Genomic DNA, 15,500 nt, shown 5'->3' on the forward strand with positions numbered 1-15,500 from the left:
TTGGGGACCTCTGAAGTGTGGTTCACAAGGGAACGAGTAATGCACCAATTATCTTCCTCAGCAGGATACAGACTATGAACATGAGAGCTGGAAGCACTGTGAGGGGAACCCAGAGGAGATAAAGAGACCCAGGGGGGGAGAGAAGGGTCCCAGGATGGTGCAATGTGTCAACCAACTACAGCTCCCAGAGGTTCCTGCTGCTGTCATTCCTAGGAAGGAATTCTTAGCAATCAAATTGGCAAACGAATAATCATTGGTAGCTTTATGCTTTATTCTTGCTGTGCATTAATATGATCTTGTAGCTTTACATCTAATTCTTGTTGTGACTGTCAACTTCACCCATAAATGTGCTTGTTGCCCCTGAATTAAAAAAAAAAAAAAGCAGCTGCCCTTGGCAGAACAGGGTTTGGGCAAGATAGTCTAATTTCCCCAAATTCAGCCTGGGATTGGAAGGGCTTACCCATAAGTAGCATCAGAATTCGTTTACAACAGGTATTCATTCCTTCCCACCTTTCTTCTTGCAGTTCCTCCACAGATTATAAACATCACGTCAGACATCACCGTCAACGAAGGCAGCAGCGTCACCCTTTTGTGCTTGGCCTTTGGGAGACCAGAACCAACAGTCACATGGAAGCACCTGTCTGGCAGCAAAGGTAAGGTCTTGCCCAAATTTGGAGATGGGGAATTCCTACCTGAGAAACCAAGGCTGAATACAGAACGTGGTGGAAGCGACCACTGTTGAGTTGTGAGGGGTTGGAGGGCAAGAGTAAAAAAAAAAAAGGCTTGACGAGTGCTTTTTGTGTGAACAGCCTGGGTGCGTGTGTGGGTGACCTTTTCTAGAATAGAGTGTTTTCCACCTTTTAGCTGGTGTACGGCGTTGCAGCCAGTCAGCCAAGCCTCAACAGTTTTCTGGAGTAAGGGAGAGGTACGCTGCCTCACCCCTCCTCCCCGCACATCACAGCCGGTCATGTCATCTGTGCTGGGGACAGCCCCAGCCAATCTGTGACCAGGGTGGGTGTGGCCGTGGACCATTTAATTTCTGGTCGGCCGGCCGGCTCCCTCTTCCTTGCTTCTTCGTCAGATCACCCTACCCACCCACCCTCTTTTCATGCTTCGCTCTGATATGACCTTGCTATGGCAGTTGTCGGTTGCCATGTTGTTAGCGCTGGGTAGGATTTTCTTCCACTTGGCAAATTGGCACTGGCCATTTGGTTTTCGCCTACCTAGTAGAAATTGTCACAACTTTTGTACAGTTAGGCATTGGGTAAGCCTTTGTCAGGTTGGAGGGGAGGTTGTTGCCTCGCCTGCCCCTCCTCAGTAAGGGTATCCTGTTAAAGGGTGTGAATACTGTCTGAATCCTGGACGTGGGCTAGGGCCATGTCACAGCCCCTACGGGGACCCCTCGGGCTGCCACTATCTGATGTAAGTTATAGGGAACCTCCTATTGGTGGCTTACCTTTCCGGGGACTCCCTGCAGACAGGCAGGAGTCAAGATATAGCCTGGATTCACCCCAATGCCTAAGCCAGAACCACTCACATCTGTAACCAATAAAGTTGTGGCTTATTTGAACCCATAAACCAAATATTCCATTTCTGTGTGATTTATTTTTCTCCTGGGAACTTTGTGGCTTGGGTGCCTTGGCATGTATGTCACAAAGAGGGAACCAGGGTTAAGCTGTCAAGCATTAGGTGGAATCTGCAAAGTCAAGAGCCAGTGGCAAATTCCTTTGGTGACATGAGCATGTCTCTGGTTTTGCTCTCCTTTGGTCTGAAAGCGTGTTGTGCCTGTACGATGAACAGTTCACCAGGGGTCAGTAAACCTTTTCAGCAAAGGGCCAGTCCACTGTCCCTCAGACCTTGTGGGGGGCCAGACTATATTTTGAAAAAAGAAGAATGAATTCCTAGGCCCCACAAATAACCCAGAGATGCATTTTAAATTAAAGGACACATTCTACTCATGTAAAAACACACTGATTCCCGGACCGTCCGCAGGCTGGATTTAGAGGGTGATTGGGCCGCATCCGGCCCCCGGGCCTTAGTTTGCCTACCCATGGGTTATGTAAACTGGCCACTGCCGCCAGTAAAAAGTAGATCTTCTTTCTTTGCTATCCCAAACAATCATCAGGATAGATGTGCATTGTGACAAAATGGCAGCGGACTGCAAACCCTGTTTCCAAGATTCTTAGTGCAGTTACTGTTGTGTGCAGGACAGGGCTTAAGATGCTCTGAAGCAATATGGAAGCACTCCTTGGGGTTTATTTTCTCTTCAAGGCTCATGGTTAGGCTCATGGTTGTGAGAGTCATGAGGCAGATCTGGAGAGGAAGGCAGGGGAAACCTGATAGGACAAACACAGGATAGTGGAACCTTTTGCAACTCAGGGGTGACATTCTGTTGTGCAAATCCTATTGGATGGGGTGCATGCCTGTGATGGTGGGAGAGAGAAGTGGCAAAAGTGGCTGTAGCAACATATGTGAGACCCTTTGTGAGGCCCTTCTTTGTGCGCCTCCTCCACATGAGGTCTGGGGAGTGGCAACATGAGAATGTGCCTTTTCTGTAGTGGCTGTTTGTGGAATGCTCTCCACAGGGAGATTTGCCTGTCGCCTTCTATATATATATATATATATATATATATATATATATATATATATATATATATATATATATATATATTAGGCACCTCGCAAAAACATTCTTCTCCAACCAGGCCATTGTCTGATCAATATTCTACAGCCTTTTAAATGCATCTGTAAGAGGGAGGGGGTTGTTTTGGTTTAATTATTAACTGTGTTTTATCATGTATTTTATTTTGTGAAGCACCCTCTAATCTTTTGATGAAGGGCAGTATATAAATTTAACTAACTATTTATTTAATTAATAAATAATAATAAGCCTTTGTACAGTAGGATACATTCCTGCCACATGAAAGCCACAGGCTTTGATACCACACACACCTCCATCCAGCTTGTAAGAGGCATCATCATAGTTTCGGCTAAGCAAAATCACTTGAGGAAAGGATAGCAGCCCTGATATTTTATTTATTTCAATGTTATTTACATGTTGTTGTTGTTGTTGTTGTTGTTGTTGTTGTTGTTGTTGTTACTACTACAGTCATGCCTCAAGATAAATACGCTTCAGGATAAGTATTTTTGGGTAGCGCTCTGCGGTGACCCGGAAGTAACAGAGCGCATTATTCCAGGTTTCGCCACTCGCGCATGCGCAGACAGTCAAAATGACGTCACGCGCATTTGAGGAAGCGGCGAAACACGACCCGCGCACACGCAGATGCGCTGTCGCGTCTTACGTTCTGTTCAGGATGCGAATGGGGCTGCGGAATGGATCCTGTTCGCATCCCAAGGTACCACTGTATTCTGGAAGCAAGTAACACAGAAATTAGCACTGAGCGTTTGCTATATTCTGCTGACTTTCCCAAACTGTGTTGTGTGAAAGCACAAATTTAATGTGGAGTTAAGCAGTTAGGGAAGCACTGCAAAAAAGGGGAATAAACTGTGGTGTGCATGCAGCCATTAAACAAGTCTAGAACACAAACAAAAAACTCCTGGCTGCATCCAGATACAGTTAAGTCCAGTGCCACCTAGTGACTAAACTATATAACTACACTATCCATATACCCGTGGATATGGCTCTGGCCATTTGCCAGAAGCTTCCTTTTTTAAAAAAAAAGAAGAAAAAGTGCATGTTGTTTAGGCATGGAAAGTCACGGTTCGCTCCAGCACTTTCCCAGCTTCCGAGGGTTATTGTTCAGTGTCACGATTGCAAAGGAGCTTTACAAAGTCTTTGCATAAAAAGTGCTTAAGTAAACAAAAGCGACAGCTACCTTGAAGAGGAAAAAACCTGCTTTCGGGAAAGAGCTCCTTGTTTCTTCGATAGACAGAGAAAGAAATGGATTATCTTTGGAAACATGCTCAAAGCCAGGAGCTCGCTTTTATAACAACAACAATGCATCATGTCTGTGTCTCTGGCTCCTTCTGTCCCAAGGCACTCTGTGGAGAGACACTGAAGATTAGAGACTCTTAGCCTTCTGCAAATTGGGTCAAAGGCACCCCCGCCTCACCCCCTTGCTCTCCCCACCCACCCCTGTGCAGTGCTGCAGTGTTTTCGAAATCTTTGTCTGGGTTCAATTTTTCTTGGTATATAATCCTACTTGATACATTTAACCCTTTGTCAGTAATTGGAACAGAAGAGGCATATTTCATTCCTGACACGTGACTGATCCTTCTTGTGAGGTTAGCCACCATCGTCATTCTGGGTAGCAAACAGAGGCAGGCAGATCTGTCCATTTCGTTTTCACTCCGTTTCTCATTTTTCTAACCTCTCCACATTTCCACATCATTTTTTGATTTATTTATTTTTAAAGTCCTTGTGAAAATTCATCAGCATTCTGGCACACACTTCTCCTAACTATACACATGTGTGTATACAATTCTGCCCAATATACACATTTTTGCAAAGCAACTTTCCTTAACATAATGTGTTGTTTGCATGTTGTTTGCACCAACTCATACATTTTTATGTACACTTTTCCCCCTCCCCCATACATGCACTTTTCTGCATATTACTTGGCTAGAGGATTGTATTGCAAAATTCAGAGAACAGCAAATTTTTGAATGACAAATGCGTTTCTACTCTTGTATTGTATCAGAAACTGTGGCTGAGATATATTTGCTTTTAAAGACAAACTGAAATTGAATTTCTCCCTTCCCAGTAGCAATGTCTTGCCCCCATGGAATTATCAGTAATGCCATACAAGCTGCCTGAAAAGGCTGTTTCTTTGCTTACCACCACGTTCTCTGCAATGCACAGCTGCAGAAAAGGATGTGGGATGCTCCCTCATTTCATATGGGATGGTGATGAGATCAAACAGTCTTGCCCAGCACCCTCTTGAATTCCATATGGAGCCAGAGAACAGGCCTGAGCTGACATCAGGCTAGCAGGATCTACACACAAATGATGAAACATTTAAAAGCAATTCCACTGCAGTTGCAGACTGGTAAAGATCTTTTCCTAAAAGGCTTGTTGGAAAAGGAAGGTCTTAAGTAGGTCTTAAATAGATGGTGCCTGCTGAAGAGTAGCTCCAAAGGGCAGAATGGAAGTAATAATAATGATGATGATGATGATGATGATGATGATGATGATGATAATAATAATAATAATAATAATAATAATAATAATAATAATAATAATAATAATAATTTTATTTGTACCCCGCCCTCCCCCTCCCCAGCTGGAGCTGGACTCAGAGCGGCTAACATCATATGAATAACACATGATACATAAAAACAGGCATCAATTAATTAAAATACATCTTAAAATTAATTCAGACAAATTAAAATCTGGACAAATGGCGGTTATCAGGTTAAGATTGGGAGCAGTTAATACTTGCCAGGTCCAACTGTTTTCACTGATCATATAAGGACCTGTGAACAGGCTGGGAGGCCTCCTTCATGCTTGTTCTTATACAAAGGAAAATAGGTCAGACAGCACCCTGGCCAAAGATAGTACCTGCAGGAGGACCACAGCTACAAAGCACAGTGTCTATAAGGCATATAATTAGGTGTCAATTAGGTATATCAGACATTGAAAGATGATGTCCCAAGCTCCATAGGGCTTTCTACATGAAAACTAGCCCCTTCAACTTAGGCCAGTAGCAAACCAACAGCTAATTTTGTTTCACTTAAAGTCCAAGGTCCACCAACCAGAGGCACACACAAAACTGTGGCAAGGCAGTGGTTTTTCCAAAACCAGGGAAAGATATATCCACCTTTGAATCAAGGATGGAGAACCTGCAAACCTCTCAGTGTTGTTGGATTCCAGCTCCCATCAGCCAGTGGTCAGGTATGATAGGGACTGTAGTCCAACAGCGTCATATTACCCAACCTTGCTTTCAGTCTTAACACATCAATATATTTACTGATTACAAGATTTCCAAACCGAATTTTGCATCATGTCCAAATGCCTTAATACAATTTTATAGTCATCATTCAAGACTACCACCCACAATTAATAGGCATTGTAACAATAGCATTGGGAAGATGCTTGACTTAACATGAACATGAGGGCTGTGGAATCTCTGTTGGTGATGTTAGACCAAACATACATGTTTATATGCACTTTCAGACTTTGTTGATGGTATGAACATGATCTCACCTCTCCCTTTGGTGAAAATGGTTTTAACACTGAGAGCAGGGCTAATGTGGAAAAGGCTTTCAAAATCACTATGGCTGCCCGTCAGTCAGCAGGCTTTAACAAAATATTGGAATTATTACCTTGCTGCTCCAATGCTAATCTTTCTTTCAAAGTACAATTGTGATAAACCCTTTTGTATTCCTTTCTGCTTCAGTGATATCTCTTAATACACCCTTTTCAAAAGTATGACTGTTGGGATTTTAAGTTATTGGATAAAATGATTTGAATCTAAATTACCCAAATCATGATATTGAGACTTACTAAAGGATTTTAGAAAATAATCAGAGATCAAAGTCAGGTCATTGGCCTACTTACCCCACTGTGGCCTCTCAGAGTTATTCATCTGATTGATGGGCAGAGAAAGGCTGCACTCACAGAGCAGTTTATTCTGTTTTCAGGACTTTTCCCTGTTAAGTTCAACTTTACATTTGAGCTTCCACACAACACAAAAGCCACTTCTGAAACTATAGTAGAATAGAGTGCGAGTTTAGTGCTCATTTCTGTGAGTTCTCTGCTTCCAGGGGAAAAAATTGCAAATAATATGGAAATGCCTGATAAAAATTACTCTGTATTCTGCTATAGTTCCACATTTTGTATTGTGTGACAGCTCAAGTATAACACAAAAATTATTAGGGAAAAGGCATGAAAACAGAATAAACTGCTAAGCGAGTGCAGACAAGATAGTGCTTCTGCAGATACGTGTTTGTTTCACTGCTGCCACAAGGGGCAGTAGCAGCAAAAACTGTGTTGGCAGTTTGGTCACCATCTTGCATCTTACACATTCAGCCTGAGGGTCTTGTTCCTTTCTGGGCAATCTTCAGAGCTCACATTTTAGCCAGGTAAAACCAGTCAAAGAAGGATGTGAAGCAAGGTTTATAAGGGGGGTGGCCTAGGGAGATTCCTGAGGGCCAGAGAGACAGGACTGTACAGCCACATTTGGACCCCCAACCTGAGGTTCCCCAACCCTGTTCTTGAGGTTTGAGAAAAAGAAAAGAAAAATACCATAAATATTTGGGGGAGGGAGAGTAATCTGATACATTGTGGCTCAGCTTCCAACCCGGAGTCACCAGGGTCCTGTTCTCGGACCATTGTTGTTCAACACCTTTATAAAAGGCTTGGGTGGAGGAATTGATAGGAAGCTCATCAGATTTGCAAATGACACCAAACTGGGAGGGGTAGCTAATGCCAAAGAAGACAGAATCGGGATTCAAGATGACCTGAACTGATTGGAGAACTGGGCCCAAACTAACAAAATGAATTTCAAACAGTGGCGTAGCGGGTGCAGGGGGGGCCGGCCACACCGGGCGCAACATCTGGGGGTTAGGGTTAGGGGGCGCAAATCCACGGGTTAGGGGGCACAAATTACTTGCCTTGCCCCGGGTGCTGACAACCCACACTACGCCACTGATTTCAAAAGAGACATATGTCAGGTTCTGCACTTAGGTAGGAATAACCATCTGCACCAATTCAAGATTGGGGGCACCTGGATTGCCTTTTGTACATGTGGAAAGGATCTAGGGGTTTTTAAAGATTACAAGCTTACCATAAGCTCTGGCCCAATGGTTGCCAGTGGCTTGAATTAATTAATTTTATAATGAATGATTTTAGAGTGTTGTTTATGCTGTACTTTTGTACTGTTTTATTGTTGTTAGCCGTCCTGAGCCCTGCTCCGGCTGGGGAGGGCGGGATATAAATAAAATTTATTTATTATTATTATTATGAGTCAACAGTGTGATGCAGCAGCAGCAAAAAAAGTTCATGCTATTCTAGGCTGCATCAACAGAAGTATAGTGTCCAGCTCAAGGGACATAACAGTATTGCTTCATTTTGCCTTGGTCAGGCCACACTTGGGATACTGTGTCCACTTCTGGGCACCATCATTTAAGAAGGCTATTGACATGTGTGGAGAAGGGCAACCAAGATTTTCAAGGATCTGGAAACCAAGGAACAGTTGAGGGAGCTGGGTATATTTAGCATGGCAAAAAGGAGACAGAGATTAAATATAATAGTCATTTTCAAATACCTTGGGTTAAGTACCTCGGGTACCTGGTACCTCGGGTTAAGTACTTAATTCGTTCCGGAGGTCCGTTCTTAACCTGAAACTGTTCTTAACCTGAGGTACCACTTTAGTTAATGGGGCCTCCCACTGCCACTGTGCCCCCACCACACAATTTCTGTTCTCATCCTGAAGCAAAGTTCTTAATGTGAGGTACTATTTCTGAGTTAGCGGAGTCTGTAACCTGAAGCTTCTGTAACCTGAAGCTTCTGTAACCCAAGGTACCGCTGTATTTAAGGGGCTGTCACATGGAGGTTAGAACCAAAGCCAATGGATTCAAATAACAAGAAAGGGGATTGCAACTAAACAACAGGCATAACTTTTTCACAGTAAGAGCTGTTTGGCAATGAAATGGACTCCCTTGGGATGTGGTGAACTCTCCTTCAGTTTGTAAGAAGATGTTGGATAGCTATCTGTAAGGGATGCTTTAGTTGAGATTTCTGCATTACAGGAAGTTGGACTAGATGACCCTTGGGATCCTTTCTAGTTCTACGGTTTATATTATTATACAATTTATTATACAATTTCTATTATTGTACTCTGGGAATAGCCAACTTCTGAATGTTAGAGGGCTGCTCTGTTCTGCTGGCAGTAATCCTGTAGCCAACAGTATATCCAGCCTTACAAATGGACTCCTTCACGAGTGGGTAGACTCTGAAGTCAAGTTGCCACCATCTCACAGGACTATGCACATGAGTAGTGTTTCCATTAAAAAATCTGTACATGTAAACACTTGTTACACCCAAAATGGGTGAGGGAAGGGAGAAGTGTGGAATATCAAGTGGAGTCAGATTTGTTTTTGTACTTGTTTTGTTTCGCAACTACTGAACGCAACTGCTATAAATGCAGCAGCATTCAATATCAATCAAGTACATTTCCGAAATGAACAAATAGTCAAAACTGACATTCACAGAACAAACAATGGCAAACATCAATGCAATACACAGCTCCTAGTAATTCAACACACTACCGATAAAAAAGCTGACTATTGTAGCAGCATTAGAATTGCAAGCTACAATTCATTTGCACATAATCATCAGCAGAACTCAGCAGCCACAAAACGTTTATAAAAATAAAATTATAATGCCCATTCCTAACATCTTGAAACATTTTTTTTTAAAAAAAATCCTTGCTAGTGCACCTCTCTGGGCAAATATTTTCCTGCACCCTGATTAAAATTTGGTAGGACCATTGAGAAGACAAATAAATTTGATCTGGGAAAGTGAATCCGTCTGTGGGCTGCCACTTGAAGCCATCCTTCGCTTGCACTGTAAAAGCACATAGCACATGCTCAGCACTTAGACAAATACGAGTCGGAAAGCATAATACATCAGAAATATGTATAACAGCCGTCTCCTTTTTTTACCTCTGCAGTCACTGAAGCGAGACATCTTTCAGATAGTAGAAATCCCTGGTATGTATTTAGTTGATCCTAAATACATATTTATATAAGCCTAAAGATTTTTTCAAAGGCATCTTGGCTTCTGGTAAATGTTTTAAAGAATATATATATATGAATATAACCCCAGGCCAACCACAGCAACTGCTTCCATACCTTGTGTTATATTCATGGCAGAAAAACACAGGAAAATGGGGGAAGCCCTTCTTCCTGACTGTTCCTTAACTCAGCTAATCTCTCATAGGTGGTTTTTTTCATTGTTTGGGGTGGGGGGGGGGAGGTTGCTAATAAAACTGACTCCACCCCCCATCTAATCTTTATTGATTCCAAAGCTATTGTACCACAAAGGAGGTTGAAATGTGCCTTGGGGGAAATTGCCACCACACTGCAGGGATCTTTGGAGCCAGTGTGATTGTAGTAGTTAGAATGCTGGATTAGAAACAGAGAGACCTGGGTTCAGGATCCCCACTTAGACTCACAGGCTGATTCTGGTCACAGTACACACACAACATGCACACTCTCCTCTCCCTCTCAATTTGTCTGTCTGTTTTTCTCTGTGTTAGCCTAACCTAACTCCGAGGGTCATTATGAGGATAAAATGCCGAAGCAGAACTATGTACACGATCCTAAACTTTCTGGAGGAAGGGCGATATAAATTGTGATCAGTAACAATCATTTTGATGTGGTTTGAAGAAAGTTATGCTCTGGCTTCTTTTCCTTCCTTCCTTCCTTCCTTCCTTCCTTCCTTCCTTCCTTCCTTCCTTCCTCCCTTCCTCCCTCCTTCCTCCTGTCTCCCTCCCTCCCTCCCTCCCTCCCTTCCTTTCTCCTTTCTCCTTCCTCCTGTCTCCCTTTCTTCCTCCTGTCTCCCTTCCTTCCTTCCTTCCTTCCTTCCTTCCTTCCTTCCTTCCTTCCTTCCTCACCCCACTCCCTTTTCTATCTTTTTTATTTTTTTGCATTTCCACTTAGGCTCCCTGCTGGGACTGGAAATTGCACAACCTCTCTAAAAGGATACTTTATTGAGTCTTAATAAACCCAAGTCATCTTGACAAACATTAGCAAATTCAGGTTTGCAGCCTCTCCAGGGAGATCGGAAAATATTATTGTCTGCATTTAGCAGATGGAGAAACAAGGCTCCGTGGAGAGAAGTGACTAATTCAGAGCTGCACAGTAAGCAGCTGCTTGGGAGCTGAGGCATGGGAATTCCTGGTAGGGTGACTTCTCTCTCTACACACACACATCTAGAATGAAGCTGCAGGGCTTCGGGTGTGTGTGTGTGTTTGTTTGTTTGTTTGTGTGCGTGGCATTTGATAGCCCCAAATCTTTTGCTCCAAGTATCACTCCCACTTAATGCAAACAACAGCCTTGTGCAGTTGGATGGACTGAGAGAAAGTTGTTTCATGTATGGACGGGCAACATCTTGTCAATCTCTCAGGTTCTCATACCCCCTCCTGCCCAATCCACATTTCCACATCAGTTTGTGGGTATTTTTTTAAAGTGCTCTTGAAAATCCATCAACATTTTGGTGCAAATTTCCCTAATGTGTGCATTTTTGTGTACAGTGCTATCTAATGTACTCTTTTTTTCTCCTTTCCTGCAAAGTTACGTCCTCCAACATAATGCATTTCTGTATGTTGCTTCACTCACCTGTGCCTCCCTAGGCATCCTCTACTGCAATATATGCATTTTTGTACCCATTACTTGGTTAGCAACGTGTTTTTTGAAAACTAGAGAAGTGTTGAGTTTTGACGATGGCTGTTCTATCCTTTCAGAAAGCATGGATTTGTCAGATGTGCCTTTAAATGCAAATTTAATTGTTTGCTCTCCCATCCCTATTAGCACTGCCCAGTTGGGATTTGAACCCAGGTTTCAGTCTAGATCCAACACCTTCCCCACCGTACTACCCTGGCTTGTGGCTGCTGACATGGATTCTCATGGATTCTCTTTTTCCTCTTGGAGCAAACTGTTGTGCTATAATGGAGCTTAAACACTGCGTAGATTTCAACATAGTGTAGAAAACAGCTTCCTATGTTGCTTTGATAGGTAGCTGTAAGACCAGGTCCACATTCACACCATACAGAAGGCTGGAGGACCCATACAGTGCTACCTTGGTTCTCAAACGCCTTGGTTCTCAAGCGCTGAAAACCCGGAAATAAGTGTTCCGGTTTTCAAACGTTTTTCAGTAACCGAACGTCCAGTGTGGCTGTTGGCTATTGTTTCTGGGGCACATGCACCAATCAGAAGCTGCACCTTGGTTTTCAAACATTTTGAAAGTCAGAGACTTCCGGAATGGATTAAGTGTGGCACTTTTGTTTTTGCTATTTATTTTGCATTTTTGTTTTTGAGGCTTTTTCCAGTTAATTTGTTTTTGTGACTGTGTGGAACCCAGTTCAACTACTGATTGATTGATTGATTGATTGTGTGACTGCAGAAATGGATTGAAGCCCCCCCCCCAACAATGACTATTGTTAACGCAGGTAAGAGAAAAAAAATTTAGATTTTTATCATCTACAATTTTGTATTATTTATTTTATAGTACAGTACATTGATTATTGCTTTCATTTTATGGACCAATGGTCTCGTTAGATAGTAAAATTCATGTTAAATTGCTGTTTTAGGGATTGTTTTTAAAAGTCTGGAACGGATTAATCCATTTTGCCTTGCTTTCTATGGGAAAACATGCCTTGGCTCTGGAACGCTTTGGTTTTGGAACAGACTTCTGGAACAAATTAAGTTTGAGAACCAAGATACCACGGTATTCCCCAGCCAGAGCTACAATTCCCAGAGTTGTTTAGCAATCACTCCCTCTTGCTAGGGAACTGTGCCGCTCTGTGAAGGGAATAGGGGATCTCTTGACAGCTCTCGGTACCCTAGGCAAACTCTTTGAAATGGTATCATAGTGCTTTAAATGTATGGTGTGCATTGCTCAAGGGTCTGAATTTGGCTCAGGGTCCACCAATTGATGAACCTTACGTAAACCACTGGCTATTCTTAATTGAAGAAGAACTTTGACAAGTTAAACCTAATTGGATAGAAAGTCCCCCCCCCCCTCTCTCTGTGTCCTGTTTCTTCTTCCAGATCTTACTCATCAGCCTTTACCAAAAGATATTTTGGGTTGTGCAGCTGCATCACACCTTCTCCAATTTATTCTCTGCTGTATCACTCCCTGAATTTAAGATGTTCTGAAAAAGATTTTTTTTCCTTCTTTTTCCTCCCATTCATTCTTAAGGGGGAGGCAGGGGGGACATGATTGAAGCAATTAGTTTTTGCAGCCGATTCTAAAGGTAGCAGATGCACCAGGAAAGCTCTTCAGCCCCTGAGTGCCTGCTTCAAAGCAGTGGTGCTTGTTTGGGCGTGTGTGTGTGTGGAATTGCTCAGGTTTAGGAACAGTTTCTTCCAGGACTTCCGGGTTAGCGCTTCCAGGACTTCCGGGTTAGTTGCCGGAGAGCGCTGACTTTTTCCTGTGGACAACTGGACTCTAAACAACTACCCGTGAGTAGGACGGAAAATTGGATCTCTAAACTTCTTAATTTGGCATTGAAACAGGAAGGTTTCAAACAGGAAGTCTGCCTTCCTCTTTTGTAAATAGATTGAAGCAAAGACGTTGCAAGCTAAAGCCTGGAAAGTCTTTTGTAAAGGATTAAATCTCCATCGGTTAAAATTACTAAACCCCCCTTGGAAGTAGGAGAAGAGGGGGGAAATTCTAGATCGTTTAAGCCTGCAGGAGAGAGAGTGAAGAAAGATAAATCACCACCATTTCGAACCTGGGAACGGGCTGCCAGTAAGATTGACGTTTTGGGAAAGTTCATTGACTGTGAATAAAACGTATGTTGACAGATAGTTAAATAAGAGAAATATATTGTTTCCATTGTTTCCTTCTGCACTTAAAAAGGAGCAAAAAAAAGTAACTGAAAATCGAAACTAACTCTGTTGCTGGATCTGCGTTTAAAAGGATGGATACAAATAGAAATTGTTTCCCCTAGAGGGAGCTTTTGAAACTGTTGCAGGAGTGGAGCTGGGGAATTTTCCAGCTGCAGAGATTAAAGAGCGTGAGAATCAGAGTCTGACCTTGGACAAGAATGTTGACAGAAGAAGCCTTAGTGATTGTATTTTGCAAGACAAGTGCTTTATTGGAACAGCTTCATGAGAAGATGGATGTGATGATTATTAAAATTGACAGTTTGGGACAAAAATTACTCAGGAATTGACCCAGGAATCTGTTTTGACATGGCAAGCTGTGGAGAAGATGAAGGAGAAAGTTGTTGTTGAACCTCAAGTAATTCAAGCAGAGAGAGCCCCGGCCTCACAGAGGCAATTTGATGAACATAAGCTGTTGCCCTTTATGATCGAATCTAGAGAAAGCTAGATTTGGTGGGATGGAGCCCTGCTTGGATTGGATAAGGAAAGTTGGATAGATCCTCCTATGCAGGGATGCTTTGGACTTTGGGATCTGGATTTGGGTCAGGGGGAGAGTGGCGCTCTGAAATATCTTTTGGACTTTAGTTCTGACTATGGAGAATGGGCTGACCTGTCGAGAAGGAATAAAGACATTGTTATGTTGGAGTTTTCCCGAGATCTACTCCTCAGTGCCAAAGGAAGGAAATTAAGAATAAGATCAGCAGAAGATAAAGTAAAGTGCACGTATAAATATGAAGATCTGCAGAAGGGACATGGAAGAGAGTTAAGAGCCTCGGACAGAAGGTCACCAGGTTGATGGACTATATGGTATTGATAGAAAGGACTGACAGAATCCGGGACTAGGGAGAAGAGACGGTGGAAGAAGATTGGAGATTTTTTTTTTTTTTAAAAAAAATTATTTAGAGAAATGTTGCAAAATTAATGAGTGTTAGAAAAATGTTGGAATGAAATTATATGGCTTTAGTAGAAATGTTATAAGGAGCTAAGTATAAATAAGTTTTAGGGTTTTAATGGTAAGATAAGGTTAAAATAAATTAAGATAATTAAATGACAGAAAACAGTGAAAGATGGAAAGGATTTGCTGAAATAATTAATAACTAGAACACAAAAAGGGAGGTGTGAGGAGGTCGATGAAACAAGTTAATGAAAGATAAAGATATGGAAATATTGAATGTGTTTTTAACTGTTTTTGCTTTTGTTTTTGTTTTGATGTATTCTGTCTTTTGCTTTTTTATATGTATTGTAATGTATTGATTTGTACTGTGTATTTTTTCTCTTTCTTTTTTACTTTTTTCTTTAATTCTTAAACTTTTAATAAATATTATTATTATTATTTAAAAAGGAACAGTTTCTTCCAATGGACCACTCCTCCATTATTTCTGATCAGGGATTTTAAAAATTAAGGGTGGGTTTCATTTATTTTTGCAATTAGGCTACACTAATTAAAATCAGGCAAGGTCTTAGACTGGGCCAAACACCCCCCCCCCCATATATCAACCCATTTCTCTCCCTCATCTAAAAAAATTGAGAACCATTAATTTTTAAAACATTTTTCATTCTACCTTTCAATATGAGGTTACGAAGCACTTTAATTTTACAACGCCTCCTACAGAATAATGCCAGTCTGGACTCTGCAGGTGACTATAGACCCACCTTCCGTACTTTAGCCACCCTTCTACTTTAAAAAATAATAATAATAATAATTGTACAGTTCCCATGGACATTGTGCCCCAAAAATATAACCAGGATGCTGAAGCATATTTAAGAACACAATAATTATAATTTCCTTGATCGTCCACCAATCTTTGTGTAACCCAATCTTCACACCCACCACTGCAAAAAATGGAAGAAAACTCTGTGCTAAATACTTCTATCCAAACAAATGAAGTTTGAGCTCTTCCATTGATTCCCATTCCTCACCTCTC

General features: G+C 41.9%; 1 protein-coding gene across 5 annotated transcripts in view; it reads left to right on the forward strand.

Annotated features, from left to right (window-relative positions):
• The window catches only part of OPCML (opioid binding protein/cell adhesion molecule like), a 755,600-nt gene that overhangs the window by 673,422 nt on the left and 66,678 nt on the right, over nucleotides 1–15,500 (forward strand). For all 5 annotated transcript variants that reach the window (XM_081172714.1, XM_081172713.1, XM_081172716.1 and 2 more), the window contains one exon: nucleotides 525–653. In XM_081172714.1, the coding sequence (XP_081028840.1) occupies nucleotides 525–653 (129 nt within the window). The remainder of the gene's footprint in view (nucleotides 1–524; nucleotides 654–15,500) is intronic.

The sequence above is a fragment of the Podarcis bocagei genome (genome assembly GCF_964188305.1).
Source record: "Podarcis bocagei genome assembly, chromosome: 15".
In the NCBI taxonomy this organism is placed as follows: domain Eukaryota; kingdom Metazoa; phylum Chordata; class Lepidosauria; order Squamata; family Lacertidae; genus Podarcis; species Podarcis bocagei.